This window comes from Vicugna pacos, chromosome 23 (genome assembly GCF_048564905.1).
Source record: "Vicugna pacos chromosome 23, VicPac4, whole genome shotgun sequence".
NCBI lineage: Eukaryota > Metazoa > Chordata > Mammalia > Artiodactyla > Camelidae > Vicugna > Vicugna pacos.
Window position 1 is genome coordinate 35,980,372 of NC_133009.1, and position 18,152 is coordinate 35,998,523.

General features: G+C 43.1%; 1 protein-coding gene across 3 annotated transcripts in view; it reads left to right on the forward strand.

Moving 5' to 3' along the window:
• The window catches only part of PTPRC (protein tyrosine phosphatase receptor type C), a 101,708-nt gene that overhangs the window by 54,642 nt on the left and 28,914 nt on the right, over nucleotides 1-18,152 (forward strand). For 2 of the 3 annotated variants that reach the window (XM_072948787.1, XM_072948788.1), the window contains 8 exons: nucleotides 541-621; nucleotides 1,754-1,780; nucleotides 3,511-3,729; nucleotides 4,850-4,981; nucleotides 6,404-6,562; nucleotides 10,583-10,702; nucleotides 14,567-14,719; nucleotides 16,569-16,780. In XM_072948787.1, the coding sequence (XP_072804888.1) occupies nucleotides 541-621; nucleotides 1,754-1,780; nucleotides 3,511-3,729; nucleotides 4,850-4,981; nucleotides 6,404-6,562; nucleotides 10,583-10,702; nucleotides 14,567-14,719; nucleotides 16,569-16,780 (1,103 nt within the window). The remainder of the gene's footprint in view (nucleotides 1-540; nucleotides 622-1,753; nucleotides 1,781-3,510; nucleotides 3,730-4,849; nucleotides 4,982-6,403; nucleotides 6,563-10,582; nucleotides 10,703-14,566; nucleotides 14,720-16,568; nucleotides 16,781-18,152) is intronic. The other variant, XM_072948789.1, reaches the window with a different exon arrangement.

Here is an 18,152-nt window from a genome sequence, read left to right on the forward strand (position 1 = left end):
ACAGATTTTAGTGTCATCTAGCTGAGAGCAAATCCAGCCTCTTTTAATTTCCTAGCTGACTTTGGGACAAGTGACTCTTAGCTTTCTGTGTGTCGGTTTTCCCTTCTGGAGAAATGGATATAATGATACTCATTTCACACAATGGATGTGAGCACTGAATCTGTAAAAAGCCTGGTATGAAATGAATAGAACAAAAGTGTAACCGGTGTCCTTGTTAGTAATTAAAATAAGGAGAGTGGTAACTGATCGGGTAAGGACTAGCCTGGGCAGGACTGCACATCAAGGCAGAATTGTACCAAGGAACGAACGGCTTCCTCTCAACTTACCTGATGCTTAGTTCCAATCCTTTGAACTGTTGGTGATCTTAAAGAGCCTTGTGTAGATTAACCTTTGACTCACTTTCTTATTTTAAAAAACAAGTGAGTGTCAACTCAAACTAGGAAGAGATTCGGTTAAGTTGGTCTTTGCTGAAGCGTTTCCGCCTCGCCCTGCAACGTGACAGACGCATTAACCGGTGTTCCTCTGTTCATTTCCTTGCAGATTCGCTCTCCACATCCCCTGCACCATCCTCTCTGACCACTGCAGCAAGCACTTACTCTGCAACAGCTCCCACAACCATAGGTGACAACCTGACCCCCAGTCATGCAGTCACACCACCGCCACGCGCTTGGGACACGCTCACAGAAGGGTCTTCCGTTTGCTCCCCCCTGGGCTCTTCCCCGGAGAAGTTCGCTTGAGGGTTCTAATCCCGAGGACTAGTCAGAACCACTGCTCTGTGTCGGCAGTGCGGCAGCTAAGGAGCTCAGGGCGTGGCGTTGTGGTGACAACCTACAGCGTCACGGTCGCAGCATCCCTCAAGAGTTGTGTGCTTCATGAGACGCACGGAGAAATGACCAGCTAGGCTAGGACTTCTAAGAGCGGGTTTTGGTATTAGGATGGAAAAGGACAGTTCTGTCAGTGGGGATCTCTGTTTCACGAGGTCAGTAGCAGGGGAGTGATCACAGGGCCCCAGCCGTGCGCGCGGGGCGTGGAGACAAAGGCAGGGCGTGAACGGCCATCACTTGGTGGGTGTCCATCAGAGGTCAGCCACGCAGAGCCTGCAAGCGTACCATTCTCCCCCCAGTTTCTCCAACTCAACAATCAGATTAGCGGAGAGCTTTCAGCCTCCACAAAGCACATTTCCACTCAGTTCTTCAGTCAAAGACACGCACTCACACAAGATATGTCTCAGGGGCTGGAGAGCACAGTTTGGTGCCCTGGACCCAGTATCTGTGTGAAGCTTACAGAGGTTAAACCAGGGAGTGAAGCAGCCCTTGCTTACTCTCTGATTTTTTTTTAAACAAAGGTGTGAACTGAACTCTCCAGGGGTAGTGATTCTATAAATGTATTTGAGATTCATTAAGGGGATGAAGACTTTTTAAACGAACAGTCAGCCACGTTATTGCCATTCTGTGATCAATGTGTGTCCACCAGGTCTTAATGCGACATAGTCACAGTTGTGTTCATTGGGTCAATTCATGAAAATGTCTTATAGAACTAGCTCCTTGGTTTACAACCTTTGAAGTTTTGAGATCAAGACGTGGGACCAGGCACCGCCACCTCTGCGTTAATCTGCTCAGCCTAGCTCAGTCGCCTCTCCAGTTTATGGAGATGAACCTTTGTAAAGCGCCCTTCCCCAGAATGACCAGAGCGGAGATATTCTAAAATGCAGCTTTCATAATTTGAATTCTTTTTTTTTTTTTGTCTATTACAGCTACTACTACTCGTAAGCCAGCATGCGGTAAGTTTGTTTAATTAAAGGCAATGTCTATCACTTTAGAAAAGCTCTTAAATTATTTCCTTCTTTATTCCAAGCTTCCAACACTCCCTAGCGAGCTAAACTCCCTGACTCTGGTTCCTTGCCAGTGGTTGTCTCCTGTTCTTAAAAGCCAAGATCCTTCAGGGCAAGGAGCTTTGGCGTCATACTTGGACCTGGTTCTGAGGACCCGGGTTGATGGTTACTAGCAAAACAGTTCACTTCAGTTTGGGATTTTATACAGTGATAGGATAACGAGTTTGTCTTGGGCTCGGGGGAGGATTCAGGGTGATGAGAAATATGAAATGTGAATAATACCTCACAGCTAATCAAGAAGAGAACGGTCCTCCTGTCTGTCTGTCTCTGTCTCTCTGTCTTGCCAGGGTTCAGCTCAGAGCAGGTGCTTGAGAACAGCTTGTGCCCATCCTTTTCCCATTATTCTTCCTGTGTTCTCAGTGGAAGCAAGGTCCTTCTTCATGGCCAGGGCTCCTGCCTCCAAGTGTTCCTAGATCTCACCGCTGGGGTCCCTGCCTTCGGTGGCTCTCCGCACATTCAGAGTGAACGTCCACCTTCGTGTGTTTGCTTGACTAATATGACCCCGCGTGACCAGGTTTCTCATGTGTTACTGCTTCCTCGCACTGTTCACTAAGTAACATGCCAGCATACGCAGCTTTTCAAGCACACGTTTCTTGCGGGCCCCATCTTCCCTCCTGCTCTCCTTCCTCTCCCCTTGGAATCCCACGCCATCCTCACCCAGCGCCGCCGCCTCCATCAGTCTGTCCATGCCCTGCTCCCAAGTTAAGATGCAAACAGAGTCACCTCCTCCGGACACCTCTCCTGTGCCTACAGTCTGAACTGACTTCTCTGTCCTTTTCCTCCGTGTTATTCTGTGCATGATCTTATTTTAGGTGTTTTTCCTGTTTTCTGTGGTTCCTGCTTATGCCTGTGTCCACGTTGGATCCTAGGGTCCCCAAAGCTTAGCGTTTGTATCCCTAGTGCCTGGGACAGTGTCTTAAGCTAAGTAAGGGCTTCGTAATTTTTGTTGCACTAAAAAAAAATGAGTGAATATATTAATGGGTGTTGAAAAGATATATTCACCAGTCAGTGGCATCTATTTAAATAAAGGGGAGCGTGAGACTACACTCTCATTTTCACACTAAGGAGGCATCGTTACCCATAATCTTACAAAAGCGGAGGAATGATGTCACCTGTGGTCTCCAAGTACGATGTTCTGCATGTCGAGAGAAAGAGGCCATCCAGTACTCCGTTTCAGAAAGCAAGGGGGTGATAAAGCAGGAGAAGGAATGTGTCAGGTGCACTGTGCATTTTTTTGCTGCGTAATTCAACAATCACCGAGGCCCTGCTCATGACAAGTGTGACACAGGGATCCGGATCTGTGGTGATGATCAAAACAGACAGGGCTTTGCTATCATGGGATTTACAGTCCAGTTAGGAAGACAGACAGACATGAATCCAGCAATCATATAAATACAAGCTTACAAGCCGGGGTCCTTGCTAGGGCGGTGACATAGACGGAATTATGAAAGAGTGACATGGAGGCCCCCGGTGTGTCCTTTTCCTTTTTTATGTTCCTGGGGATATTTTGTTGGTGATTTGCTATTTTTTTAAAGTACGTGTTGAGTTTGTATTACGCAATGTAGGTTTATTCGTTCTGAAAACTAAAGGACAATCTTCGTGGTTTAATTTTCTTTCAGAAAATAAATATGAAGACATCCATGTGCGTTACTCTTACAACAAGGATAACAAAACATACGACGCAACACTTACTGTTGGTGATAATGTGACATGTGACCCCCTTGAGTGTAGGAACAAGCAGCTGTTTGGTCTGGAGACATGCACAGATCACACTATAGAGATAAAACATGAGTCATGTGGTGATCCACCTAAATCTCTACAATTAGAAGTTCCACCAGGTAAATGTCCATTGATTTCTGTCTGTGTATTTACAACAGGGCAGTTTTGCGTGTGGCGCCTCCCAGTGGTCACAGGAATCAGTAGGTGGGAGAACAGGCCAGCGGGGTGGACTTCCCACTCCCCTGACCCAGTGACAACAGAACCGCCCACAAGCCTCTGCGTTTGTCCCGTTAATCCAACAACCGAGTGAACACCCGCCTCCCTGCGCTTCATGAGGGCAGCTCACGTCGATGAGATGTGGCTCCTCCTGAGCGAGTGCTCAGCTTTCTCCTCCTCTACCTAATTCAAGTTGTTCGACACGGATGTGCCCACAGCAGCCCTTCTAAATCCAAGTGTGGCTGCAGTATCTTGGAGGGGAAACGGAAAGGCGAAGGTTTGATGTTTGTGGAAGGAGCAAAAGTGCGCTCACCCCCAAAGCTGAGTCACGGGCACGTCAGAGCGCTCAGGGCGGCTTCCGGGGACGAAGGGGCGACCCCCGGAGCCCGCTCCACAGAGGCCGCCTCAACGACACGCGCTTTCCAGGAGGGATCCGCGGACTGCGTGAACTTGCTGAATCTCTCTCCTCTGTGAACAATCCAAGAGCGCTGATTGGCTTGCTAATGTTTGAACAGGTCAAAGTCTGGTGTTTTTGAAAAAATGCCACTTAACTTACTCACTTTTTCTAAATGTTTCTGAAATACATTACCAATTAAAAATAGAAAATGACTACTTAAAAAAATAACATTTCCCAAGAGGGAAGACTGCAAGCTCTGTGTAATGATCATTCAATAAAACAATCAAAGTGTAAGCGAAAATTTGGAGATATAAGTAAGAAAACAAAATGGAATGAGTGTTTTAAAATGGGCAAAAAAAATGCAATTTTATCTGGACGTTTGCTTGAGTACCATTTCTTCAATGTAGCATAAATTCTAAATGAAATGCTGCTAATATGTGTGACGTTCAAAAAGAATAAACTAAACATTCAAGAAATGCAAAACCCTGAGAGGCCTTAGACTTTTTCAAAAGTAACCTAGATTCTTGCCAAACTCTGTGTGCTGAATGTAGTTTCAAAGACGATCTCGGAGCCTACAGAACAGCACTAAGTACTCGTCACCTATTTTTACATCTTCTTCTTGACAGATCCTGAACATTTTCAGTTTCGTCACGATTGTGTGGAGCCTGTAAAAGCAAATACATCTCTTTGTTTAATTTGGAGAGAAAGTGAAAGCAGCGCTTGTGATGCAAATAAAATTACATACAAATTCCAGTGCGGTAAGAGTCTGGCGTTGACCAGAAGAGGTTTTCCTCTATGGTGGGAAGTTTCTCTAGGTGTTACCTAATCCGGCCTCCCTCTCTCCCTCCCTCCCTCCCCCTCCCCTCTCTTCCTTCTTACCTTTATTTCTTCTATTTTTCTTCCTTTTTCCATTCTGTCTGTCTGTCTCTGTCTCTCTCTCTTTCCTTCATAGCCCATGATGTGTTTGGAATCAAATCACTGTATTCTCTATACCCTTCACATTCACCAAATAGACAAATACTCCCCCTGAAAAATGATTTTTGAAATAGTAATATCAAATAATTTGTAAGAATTTTCTTGGCAACTGTTATACATGGGCATTGTTGAAAATCAGGGGAAAGAGTTATAAAAAATCGTGACACGCGTACTGCTAGAGCGAAAGCCCTGAGACCCGTGGGCCCAAGGGCTTGCCTTGCTGGCCCTCCCTCAGCACCACCATGAGCAGCTGCCAGCAGACTTGGATCAGAGAAGAGTAGGAAAAGGGTGCTAAGTGCTTCTAGGAATGGGAATTTGGGTTCATGGGAGGGGGGACAATTGAGATAACATTTCGTTTTAATGATGACTGATTTAATAACTTTTAATTTCCTTTCATTTGTATTTATGGAGATGAAATCTCCCTCTCCTGGCAGAAAGCCATCTGCTACGCCATAGTTGGCAAGATGGACAGACGGACACAAACACACACACTCTCACACAAAGGCTGGAGTATGATGCTGGTCGTAATCGTCATGTTATGGGAAAGATGCTCCACTTAGATGCAAGCAATACGAGGCAAACACGAGTAAACTTATGACAGACTGATGAGAAAACACTGATCTAAGACGTAGAAAACAAACTTATGGCTACCAAAAGGGAAGGTGGGGGAGAGATAAATTAGGAGTTTGGGATTAATAGACACACACTACTATACATAAAATAGATTAACAACAAGGACCTATTGTAGAGCACACGGAACTATGTTCAATATCTTGTAATAGCCTATAATGGAAGGGAATCTGAAAAAGAATATATCACTTTGCTGTACACCTGAAACATTGTAAATCAACTGTACTTCAATTAAAACATGTAAAAAAACCCAACGACCTAGGATATCTACAAGGTAAAGAGTAACTCAAGTGCAATCTCAGTTTCTGAACAGAGAGTAGTGAGCTGACGCCTCATTCCATCAGGTAAATGAGAGACACTGTCAAATTTAGTTTTACTGCCTAACATTTTCTTTACAATTGAGTATGGCAAACGCATACACTGTTATAGCAGGTTTCAGAATTTTTACTTCTTGTTTTGGCCTTTTGCATAGGTTTTTAATCTAACAGATAATAAGTATAGATACAAGTACAAAATAAAATTCAAATGTGATGTGTTACAATCGTGTACTCACATGCAATCCTTACTTCTTTTAGGTGACTACACTCCGCAAAATAGCAGTGGACAAATTAGTAGTAACAAATTTGAATTCAAAGACCTTGAACCTGAAAGGAATTACACTTGTAGTTCACAACTATACTATAATAACCTGACTATTACTAACAAAACTGTAACTATTACAACAGATTTTGGAGGTGAGTATATTACTTACTTTTATATGTTAAATTTCTTTTCCTTTCATGTTCTTATGATTCTTTGAGAATCACAGAAAATGCTGTTATGGATTTGGAGAAAGGGTTTCAGAATATGGATTTGAATCAATCTTTAAAGTAGAATTTAGAAATAAATGACAGAGGATCCAAACCTCCATCAAGTTGTGTGTGTGTGTGTGCACGCGCACAAATTAAAGGCTGTGGTGAGGTTGTGGTGGAAACAAAACTGTGAGATGAGTGAAATGCTTGTTCACTCATTTCTCGATTCATTTCCTCTCTTCCTGTAGCATCCTTCTCTCGTTGGTGTGTCCCACACCCTCTGCCTCTCTAGCAAATCCTGCCTCTGATAGAAGCACAGCGCGCACATAAGCTAATAAAACACCGTGGTAAAGCTAAGGATTGATGGCAAATAATAATTGTTACTAAAATGCCAGCAATATAAACTACTGATAACAATTGGAAAATAAAATTCTGGAAAACAACAGCAGTTAGAAGGTGAGGGGAGAGAAAAGTGAAAAGTGCTAAGGCTTCAGTCTTACTTAGTAGAATTAGAGAATCTGGTTAAATTTACAATCTGCTAGGAAAATATGTCCTTTGTACATAAGACAATTTATAAGTAACTACTATAAAACGTGAGAGAAAGAGGTAAGTAGATGGCATTGTTTATAAGCAGTAGAAGAAAGCTATGGCATAAAAAATTCTACATGTTAAAAGAGGAAAAGGAGAAAGAAGAAGAGGAAAGAAAGAGGAGGGAGAGAGAGAGTGTGTTGGAGAGAGGGAGAGAGAGAGAAAGGAGAGGAAGGGGACAGGAGAGGAAGAAGAAAAAGGTGGCAGGGAGGGAGGAGAGAGAGAACACTAAGTAGGAAACAGAATGTAAGATAGCAGAAACAGGTCACAGTGTATCAAAGGTCACTATAAATATAAATGGCTTAAATTCACCTTTTGAAACAAAGATATTCAGGCTTGAGTAAAGACCTATTTGGAGGGAATTTGTAGCTTTAAGGAAGATCAAGTGACATTTTAGGGGAACTTTTTATCGCTTTGCTATTTATTGAATGAAAATCAGTGGAGAGTGCTTGGAAAAGAACCAAAAACAAATGCAAAGATAGTAGAAAGGAGAGAATAACAAAGTTTAGAGGACAAATTATTGAAAGAAGGAACAAACAAAAATATCAATAATTTATTAACACATTTAAAGACTTGTTTATTAAAAGAATACTAAAATAGATCTCTAGCAAAATGACCCCTCCTCCAAGGATGAAAAAAAAAAAGAAAATTAAAAATACAGAAAAAATTTTACAGACTAGGAAGAAACTTTGCATCCAATCTAAAAAGTTAGATAAAATGGATAACTTTCTAGAACATATGATTTATGGACATTTATCTAGAAAGCGTTAGAAAATTGGAGTTAAAATTATAGTTCAGTACCTCTCCACTCACTTCACACTCCCTGTCTGCTTGTATCGCCTGCCCTTTAAAAAAGAAAAACCATAAAAGCAAGTTTGCCAATATTCAAAGAGCAGTTACTTCCTATCTTATCCAAACTACCCCACAGTACAGAAAACATGGAAATCTATCAACTCGGTTGATTACTGTTCGATTTGGGATAGGCCTAAGGTTAGTGCTATGTGGATGCAAAACTTGGGCAACTATAGAGCAGTCTTTTCTATGAACACAGATACTAAATCTGTATTTAATGAAGTGGACCCTTCAGTACATTATCAAGTATATAGTTGCCAAAGAAGATGTACAGATGTCAAATAAGCATATGAGAAGATGCTCCACGTCACGTGTAATCAGGAAAATTAAAACTAAAATAACAATTAGGGATCACTGCACACCTTTAGACTGGCCAGAATCCAGAACACTGACATCAGCAAATGTTGGAGAGGATGGGGAACAGCAAGCACTCGCATTCATTGCTGGTGGGAATGCAGAAGAGTGTGTCACTTTGGAAGACATTTTGACAGGTCCTGTTAAACTCAGCATAATCTCACCATGCAATCCAGTCGCCACACTCCTTGGTATTTACCCAAAGGGGCTGAAATCTCACGTCCACATAAAAACCCTCACATGGATGTTTACAGCAGCTTTGTTCGTCATAGGATCTTTTGACAGAACGTACTAAAGTGATTCTGATTTCATGTGGAAGGATGGAGAGCTGGTGATGAAAGGGCTTCCTAAATCCACATCTCCCAGTCACCCCCAAAAACTCAAAACCACGAGAAAAAAAAATAAAACTACAGAAACACTATGTCCCCAGCATAACTAGAAAAATTGAATGGTTTTTGGACATTAAGTACTAAAATTAGTATAGTCTTTATAAATCACTGTGACAAAGTAGAAATCCCAGGAAAAAAATCTTTCATTTTTTATAAAAGTACAAACGCAATTCAGTGGAAGAAGGAATTTCTTTTTTAAACAAATGATCCAGTTATCCCTTTAGGGGAAAAAAAAATCAGCCTTTAAATCTCAACAAACACAAAAATTAACTCAAAATGGATTGCAGGCCTAAACACTAAAGCTAAAACTATAAAATGTCTAGACAAAGACATTAGAGAAAATCTTTGCTGTTTTAGTGTAGGCAACGGTTTCTTAGATGGACACAAAAAACAACAATCATAAAAGAAAAAAATTTAGAAATCAGACTTCATCAAAATTAAACATTCTTGCTCTTTGAGTAAACCCATTAAGGACATAAAGAAAACAATCCACACATTATTAAAAAATATCCACAATTTTTTCAGCAAAGATAGTTTTGCCAGAATGTATACAGAAATCTCCCCAAAACAAAATAAGCCATCAAGTAACACAATTAAAAATGGGCAAGCAGTTTGAACACGTGCTTCACAGAATATACTGTAACGGCCAATAAGCTCATAAAAATAGGCCCCATATCATTAGTCACCCAGGAAATGCAAATGAAAGCAACAGTAAGATGGCGACGCTGCACACCAACTCAGATGGCTAAAATTAAAAAAAACACAAACAAAACCTGACAATACTGCTGGTGAGAATGCAGAGTAATAAGCCAGAAATTTCACTCCAGGTATTTACCAACGAGGAAAGGACATGTCCCTAGAAAGACTTCCACACAGATACGCATAGTAGCCTCACTCACAGTGGCCAAAAACCTGGAAGCCACTCAAGCGTCCACCGAAGCTGGATGAACACGGAACATGTGGTCTGCCCTTACGGCGGAATGCTGCTCACAAGTAAAAGGACTGACCACTGACACGCAAAACATGGATGGCTCTTTGGACCATCACGTGGAGTGCAACCTGCTAGACGCAGAAAAGCATTCATTGTTTGGTTTCACGTCTATGAAGTGGAAGAAACAACTAACTTCATCAGTAGTAACGGAGGGCAGTTCGGAGAGTGTTTGGGTTTGGACAAGGGGCCTGGGTTGACTGGGAAAGGGCAGAGAGCTTCCTTCCTATGACAGGAATGTTTCATGTCTGATCATGATGGTGGTTATAGAGATGCATGTATTTGTCAAAACTCATCAAACTACACCCCAACGAGTATGTTTCAGTGTAAATTACACCTCACAATTTTGACGTGAGCATTGATTACATGCTTCATCTCAAGTTCTGATGGCTGGCTACTGGGAGTGATGACCAGTGCTACTCCAAATGAGGACTGTTCCATTCATCAACACTACCAGTGACAGATTTTCAGCACGGTGAAATCTGGAAATGACCAGACAGCTGGACAGCAGCAATAACATAACAATGCAGTAATGATGGGAGGGAGACAGCGTTTTCAGGTCTCTTCAAGTCGGGGGAACACGTGGGCTCCGCGGTGCCACCCGGAGCGACATTCACTCTGTTAAATGACCTCTGCTGCAACCCTATTAAGACCAGTTCTCTTTCTTTTAATTTCATTATTAATTCATAATTAAAATCAAAATCTGGCAATTTAATAGTGCATGCTAATAATGTGAAGGATGTTTTCTCCATGCCTTGGTTTTCATATTTTATATTCTTATTCTTTTAACAGACCCAGGAGCCCCTAAGTCTCTCAATTATTCTAATGTAAGTGCAACTGATGCACAGCTCTCCTGGGAACCACCTGAGAGGACTTCTCACGGGTTCACTCTCTGTTACCGGAATGCTTCAGGTAACTTGTATGGAATTTAATTCCACCTAGGAAAAGACGAGTCAAACGCGGGAAAGTGCTGACACGCGGGTTCAGCCGCAGAGGGTGCCACGGGCCTCCCTGCACAGCAGCTGGGGTGGGCGTCCTCGGCGCCTAGACGGCAGAGCTGCTTGCCCAGCTGTGGGCCCCCCAGCCTCGGAAGTGACTGAAGCTCAGCGCCGCCCTGGTGCTTGCTTGTCTCTCTTGATTTCCTTAGTTCTCATCCTTACACCCCGCGGCCCAGAGAAAGAGAACCTCTGGGAAGACGGCACACACACACCTGTCTGCCAAACGTTCCTTAAGTGAGCGACACTGGTTTGAATTCACAGTTCAGGACCACGAACAGACCACGTCCAGCGCTCACTTCAGCCGATACACATAGGAAACTGAGTGACTAGGAACGAACATGCACCCATTTAGCCACGGAGGCCAGTCTGATGACACGTAGAATCTTGGGGGCGTAGTTCTAGTTAGCGTTAAACTTCTCCAGAAATAAAGGTGGTCCAAAAAATGTGCCATGACTGGCTCAACCAGCAGGCTGGTTCCTCCAAATCAGAGGCCAGTTTAGAGAATAAACATGTCCTGGACAATTTATCCAAAATGCTTGTAGAGAACACTGAGCACCAGTGGGCCGTCTCTGAGCAGACTCAGCACCTGGGAGAGCCCCTTGCTAATCGTTTTCCTACAGCTTAAGGCAGGGTTCATGTTAGCATCTCCCCGAAGTCCATCTCTTTGGTGGGTGGGTAGGCGCCAGACCTAAATTTCAAATTTTGAAAAGTAGAAAACCTTTTATCTTCAGCGTGTTATTTCGTATTTTGATAAAATTTTGTTTTTGCTGGTTTCTTGAATCTTAATAATTGAACAACTAAAGCAAAATTCAACACATGTGTGGTTTTCATATTACCCTAAGAGGACTCAGGTGCTGTGGAGGAGAAATCTGTGCAGTGTGTTTACAAAGTTACGTCTATGAGAAAGGAAGAATGCAAACTACAGGACGTTAAAACAGCAGGACGACTGGATGTCGTCTGCCTCACTAGGCACCTCCTGTACAAACTCTGTTTGATTTCTGTATGAGCACATCCTTTGAATTTCTTTTCTCTTCTCTGAATCTTCTACTCGCTGTCCCATTTGTATCTGGCGTACAAAATACTCACATATTATTCTGGTAGTTTTTATTACTTTTAATTAGGTCTTAAATTCCATTTCATGATTTCATCATCAATCACTTCAGTCACTGAAAGCTGCAAATTAAGAGGAGAGAAATGTAGTTGACAATTCTTTCGTTTCCTCTATGTTTTTATGACTATTTTAAGGTTTTGTTAAACATTTCAGTAATGACTCTGGGAGGAGAGGTCCGTGTTTATGTTCAGAGCTCAGACCACGTGGCTGAGGGTCACAGGACTTCAGATCAGTGCTCAAGTTCAACAGCTTGAACCGCGCTTTATTTGCTACTGTATTTTCATGTTTTGAGCACGAGACCCTTTGGGCAACTTCGGTGTCGTGTATGAACTTAACGACGCCAAGGGACAACGAAGGCTTCTCGGTACCGGGGGCGAGACCTCAAGTCACGGCTGCGCTCAGAGGGCTGTTCTTCAGAAGTCATTGAAACCAACGTGCACCCCTCAGGGTCACAGCGACATTACCGGAAACGATTTTGTGTAATGCCTTTTTTTAAAGAGTAAAACTACCTCTTTTATTTTTTTTAAGAGCAGCTCAGATTGGGAAGTTGTTCATGGATTTCCTGAGGTGTTTTCTAAAAAGCAAAGAGGTGACAAATGTCCTCAGTCAGTGCCTTTCTAGCCATTTCCAGAGCCACAGGCATGACTTGAAATGAGGCATGTCCCTATTTCCCTAAAGAAAACAAAATTTCAAGCACTGAGTCAAGTAAGTCCTTCACTTGTCCCACTCAGCCTGTGCTTCTGACTTCAGAGCCCTGAGGACAAGTGTTCCAGCACGTGGAGGAGGCGGAGAGGCTCATATGAAGTATACTGGCCTTTCTACCAAAGCTTGGAACCCTTGGCAATTGGAAATGAACACTGGGAACCAGCTTTCTAAGCACTGTACACTTACATTCCCCAAATGGCAATATCTTTTGAAAAATGTATTGTTCAGAATTCAATCAACAATTTGACTTTTGTCAAGCTGGCTAAAAGCGTCACAGAGCAACATAAATGAACCTTATTTTGAAGCTGAATTGTGAGGTTGTGAGGTTACACCCACAAACATACAAAATCGAGTCACTGAATGGAAGCCAGATGGACCTTGAGAATGACTTGTGGCTTGCAGCTGAGTTAGCAGTTCGTCCTTGTCCTTGCAGCCAGACCCCATATCAGGAGCTGGCAGAAGCTAGGAGTCGGGGGGCCACCTGTCCCTCTGTAGAACTGCCCTCTTCCTGTCCCCAGAGAGAACTCTCACTAGGGTCAGGGCAGAACTGAGTGGCAGATATAAGTTGATTAAGTCCAGCTTTGAGGATTTCTGAGAAAACAGACGCTTAACTGGGCTGGAGCAGGCACTCTGTCCCATCCACTGTTCAGCCTCCCACGGTGAGGTGGAGAGACGCCTGTAGCCTCCATTTCGTGAGTAAGTAACTGAGACGAGACATCAGCACGTGATAGATCTTTTCTCATGCTGTTTCTGCAAGTGCCTGGGCACATCCAGCTGGACCAGAGAAGTCAAGTGTCCAAGAGTAAGAAAGAGCTGGCCCCTGTGCAGTCGTTGGTGCCCTTTCCTGTCCCGGGATGCACAGTGAAGCTTTGAGCAGAGCCTCAGTGTCCGGACCTCATCCTGGCTCTGTTCCTCCTTCCCCGTGAGATCACGGGCAGACTGCGAATGTCTCTGAGGCTCAGTTTTCTCATCTGTAAAACTGGATGACATCAAGAGTGCCAGCCTGTAGGGCTGTGGCGATGGCTCACGGATTCACGCAGACCACCTAGAGCCGCGCTCGGCACAGAGCGCCGTCTCCGCTTTGCTCTTACCGTGGTTGGCGGTGTTAGCAGCGGTGTCGTCACTGTAGCTGCTACTCAGTGACACGCTGCCTCTCTCATCTTTCTTTAGTCTGTCTTTCTTGGTGGCAGTTGGCTACTCGGAAACAGTCAGTGCCTAGAGACTTTTCAACTTAACAAATGCTCAGTCATCTGCCTGAATGTTTAAACGTATTTCAGCAAGGTGTCCTCTCTCCTATCCCCACCCAGGCAGACTCTGCTGTCCTGGTCGGGTTTGTGCCTAAAGTCAAAATGCTCCTTCCTTCACTAAAGTTTTCTTTTCTCCTTACACCTGCTCAGTTGCACTCATCTTCCAACGAACAGCTCAGGTCCTCCTGCCAGCGTGAAGCTTTCCCGCATTGTCTCAGCCCCCATTTGCTACTATTGAGCTTAGGCCGTAGGACAGAGTGGACCAGTCTATTGCCGATCAAAAGAATTTGGCGTCTCAAGTCCACAACAGGAGCTAAAACCAATACTCAAAGTTTTGAGGTTAAGTATGGAAAAAAAAGATTTCACCAAAGTACCAGAAAAAAAGGCCTTTCACAATATGCACTGTGGGCTGTGTTTTCTCAGAAAGCAAGGAGACCATCTTCTCAGATATGCCTAAAATTATTAAATACGTCTTGCAGCGAATTAACTATAGGAAACCATAATCGTTGTACATTTGAGTCTATTGCTAGTAATCGCGTGTGTTTGATCCATTTGCTAATAATTGTGTGCACTTCCGAGCACCAAGGATGTTTTTATTTCTCCATCATGCAGTTTTGGAGTTGGCTTGGAGTGATTTAACGTAGCGACGAAATTAAGTGTGTGGTCTTCTTGACTTTTGATGACTTAATAAATGTTTTCTTTTTCTTCCCTTGAGATCGAGTATGCCTCAATGAGACTAAACACACATACACTCTGAGAAATCTGAAACCTTTTACAGAATATAATGTAACAGTACATGCCTTTGTCAATGGATCCGTGTTTCGTCCCGGAGCTGATGCGAAATGTGCATTTAAAACAGATTCCGCACGTAAGTTATAGGCGTCGGTGCTTTTTCCTGTGAATGGCAAGGAGGAGCGCGCAGCACGTCCACCTCCGTGCTTCATTTGGGAAACATACTAATCTGGCACATAGGTTGACATCCAGGGTTTATGATCATTTAAAATACAACCATTTAAAACCCCGCATGCTGGGTTCTCTGTATTCTTCAGAAGTAATCACTGTAAGCATGCAGTACAAAAGTTTATGGACTGGCACAATTTATAAGATTTCAGGCAATTAAGTACCTAATCATGTTAGATAAAAATACATTACCTATTTTTATTTCCTTATTGTCTGGAAATATTGACTACTGTCAGTCAACTTAATAACGTCTCACTCACAAAGCATCCCCTTGCTAACGTCTGCTCACCTGGCAAAACACCTCATAAATTATAGTATTTTGTTGGCACTTTCTGCTCTGTTACAGTGAACTACCTACTATTTTATTTTATGTCATCTTTTACATTCATTTGGCTCTTGCCACCTGTATGATGGCTCCGTGGATTTTTGGTCCAAAAGTGGGTCTGTCTCTGAGGTCGTTGTTAATTCAATTGGATCAGGGAAGAAGAAACGCCCTTGAGTAAGGCAGCAGCTTTCAGCTCCAGGGACCCTAACTGGCACCAGCTCACAAAGAAAAATTGTCCTGTGCAGGGCTGGGCACTGAATGCTCTTAATATCATTTAGGTTCTGGTTTCAAAAGTCTAGGTCCTCTGTCAGTTCATCCACATTGCTGCAAATGGCATTATTTCATTCTTTTTTATGGCTGGGTAGTATTCCATTATATATATATATATATATATATATATATATATATATATATATCTCTACCTACCACATCTTCTTTATCCAGTCATCTGTTGATGGACATTTAGATTGCTCCTGTGTCTTGGCTATTGTATGTGGTGCTACTATGAGCATTGGGGTCCATGTATCTTTTCAAATTAGAGTTTTCATCTAGAGATTATCATACTAAGTGAGATCGGTCACACAGAGAAAGACAAATATCATTAATCACTTATATGTAAAATCTATAAAAATGATACAAATGCACTTATTTACTAGACAGAAACAGACTCACAGGCATGGAAAACAAACGTATGGTTACCAAAGGAGAAAGGTGGGGAGGGGTAAATTAGGAGTTTCGGATTAACAGATACACACTACTAGATATCAAATCGATAAACAAGGACCTACTGTGTAGCACAGAGAACTATATTCAGTATCTTGTAATAAACCATAATGGAAAATAATCTGAAAAAGACTATCTGTATACATATCTATATGACTGAATCACTTTGCTGTGCACCTGAAACTAACACAACATTGTAAATCAAGTCTACTCCAATAAAAAGATAAATAAAAAGTCCAGGTCTTCAAGCTCTATGCTTTTGTTATGTTCCTGAGTTTCTGTGCTATCACAGAAGCAAAGACAATTCATTGCTTCTGCTAAAGAATCCAGCCAGGTAGCTGTTCACCAGGGTCATGTAAGCACTTCCAGAAAGGAGGACCTGGGCGGTCTGCAGGCCTTTGGGGTTTCCCAACCTCCCTCTGTCCCCTCCCCACACTCCCCTGTTTTCTCTCTATTCTCTATTTCCACACACGCCCCTTAAGGGAACTGCAAACACTCTCATGATTTCAAGTACCACTTAGGTGCTAATATTTACTGAATGAATGCGTGATTTAATTTGGACGTTTTGTTACAGCTTTTCCACATATGCTCTGTCCTAGCTTTCCAGCCCATAACCCCCATAGTTTATATTGTACCCAAAGAGAGTCAAGTAATTTAAATATGAATTTACCAAATGATGAAAGCAACACATCCTTCTTCCTTTTGGTAGCCCCAAGCCCGGTCAGGGGCTTAGAAGTCCTGCGGAAGACAGATAACAGTGCAACTGTGACTTGCAAGCCTCCTGCTCATTTTAATGGTCCTGATACAGAGGACTACCATCTGGAAGTCAAAACTGAAGATAAACTGGTTAAAACTTACTCAAGCAAAATGTGCAGCTTCGTGGTAGAAGATCTTCAGTACTCAACACAGTATACATTTGAGGTAAGATTACAATGTCTATAATCAGCGCAGAACCGGTACGCATCACAGCCCCTCCCACGCAGCCTTTAAATAGTGCCGAGACCAGTGCTCACGTAGGCTTGAGAAGCTTGAATATCTGATGGGATCATACTTCTAACGTTTGAAAAGTTTGCCTGCAAACTTTTCATCTCTAGTACTAAAAGCAGTGGTTTTTAGCAAATATTTTGTTGGGATATTTTTGACCTTCAACGTGATTTACTTATACCTGAATTACTGCTCCGGTGTCAAGTAACACAACATTTTATGCACACTGGATGTCACTTTATCACTTCTTTCTTTCCTCTTGGCTTTTTATCTTTACTAGTATGACTTTTTTAATTACAAAAAAAATTTTTTACAGGTACATTGAGATTAGAAAATAGTAGAAATAAATATTAGGAAAGACTGATGAATGTAGAGAAGCATAAAGCGCAGCTGTAAGCGCGCTGTCTGCCAGCCGTATTTTGCACGTACGTCTAAGATGGAGACGCTCAGCCTTCCCTCCTGTTGCAGGGAAAGCCTGCGGTCGTTCTACCCCTTGTGTGTTTCTTCCCCGGAAGTCTCCTCTACTGTTTACCTGGAACACTTCATTTCCAGTCATCAAATGTGTGAGGATTTTTTCCCCACGTCAAATGTCTGTGACACCAGCTGGGTGTCCCATCATTTAATTCAGTTCTGACACCATCTACCCAGAGGTAGCGTCAGGTCCCATGGGTTAAGGGCTCGGTCTCACAGGACTGGTCCCACCCACTTCAGGTGACGATCGCGAGAAGCAGGGCCCTACCAGTTCTGCTCAATTTGGCTACCCAGGGGGTGCTCCCTAGACCCCTTCCTTGGGTTTGTCTGCTCTGGTGAGGCCTGCGAGGGGCGGGCCCGGGAGCAGGGGCCTCTGTCCCTGGGGACTTGAAGTGCGGCGACTTCTTGGTGTGGCTGAGCTCTCCAACCCGGAAGCACGCTGAGCCCTGTCCTTTTGGGATTTTATGGAAGCATCATCACGTAGGCCTGATCAGCCGTTAAATCCATTTTCAGCCCTCCTTTCTCAAGAGGATGAGGAGGAGGAGGGTGCTGAAACTTCCAAGACTCTACCCATGGCCTGGTCTTTCTGGTGACCAGCCCCCATCCAGGAGCCACCCAGGAGCCTGGCAGTCACCTCAGTAGAATAAGACACTCCTGTCACCCAGGAAATTACAAGTTTTTCTGGAGCTCTGTGTCGGGAATCAGGGTCAAAGACCAAATATTAGGACACAAGATGCTTCTAGATCCCTTAGCACTTAGAGAACACAAGAGTTCAGGAGTCCTGCGCCAGGAACCAGAGGTGGAGACCAACATCTATTTTCCATTTTCTCACGACTTT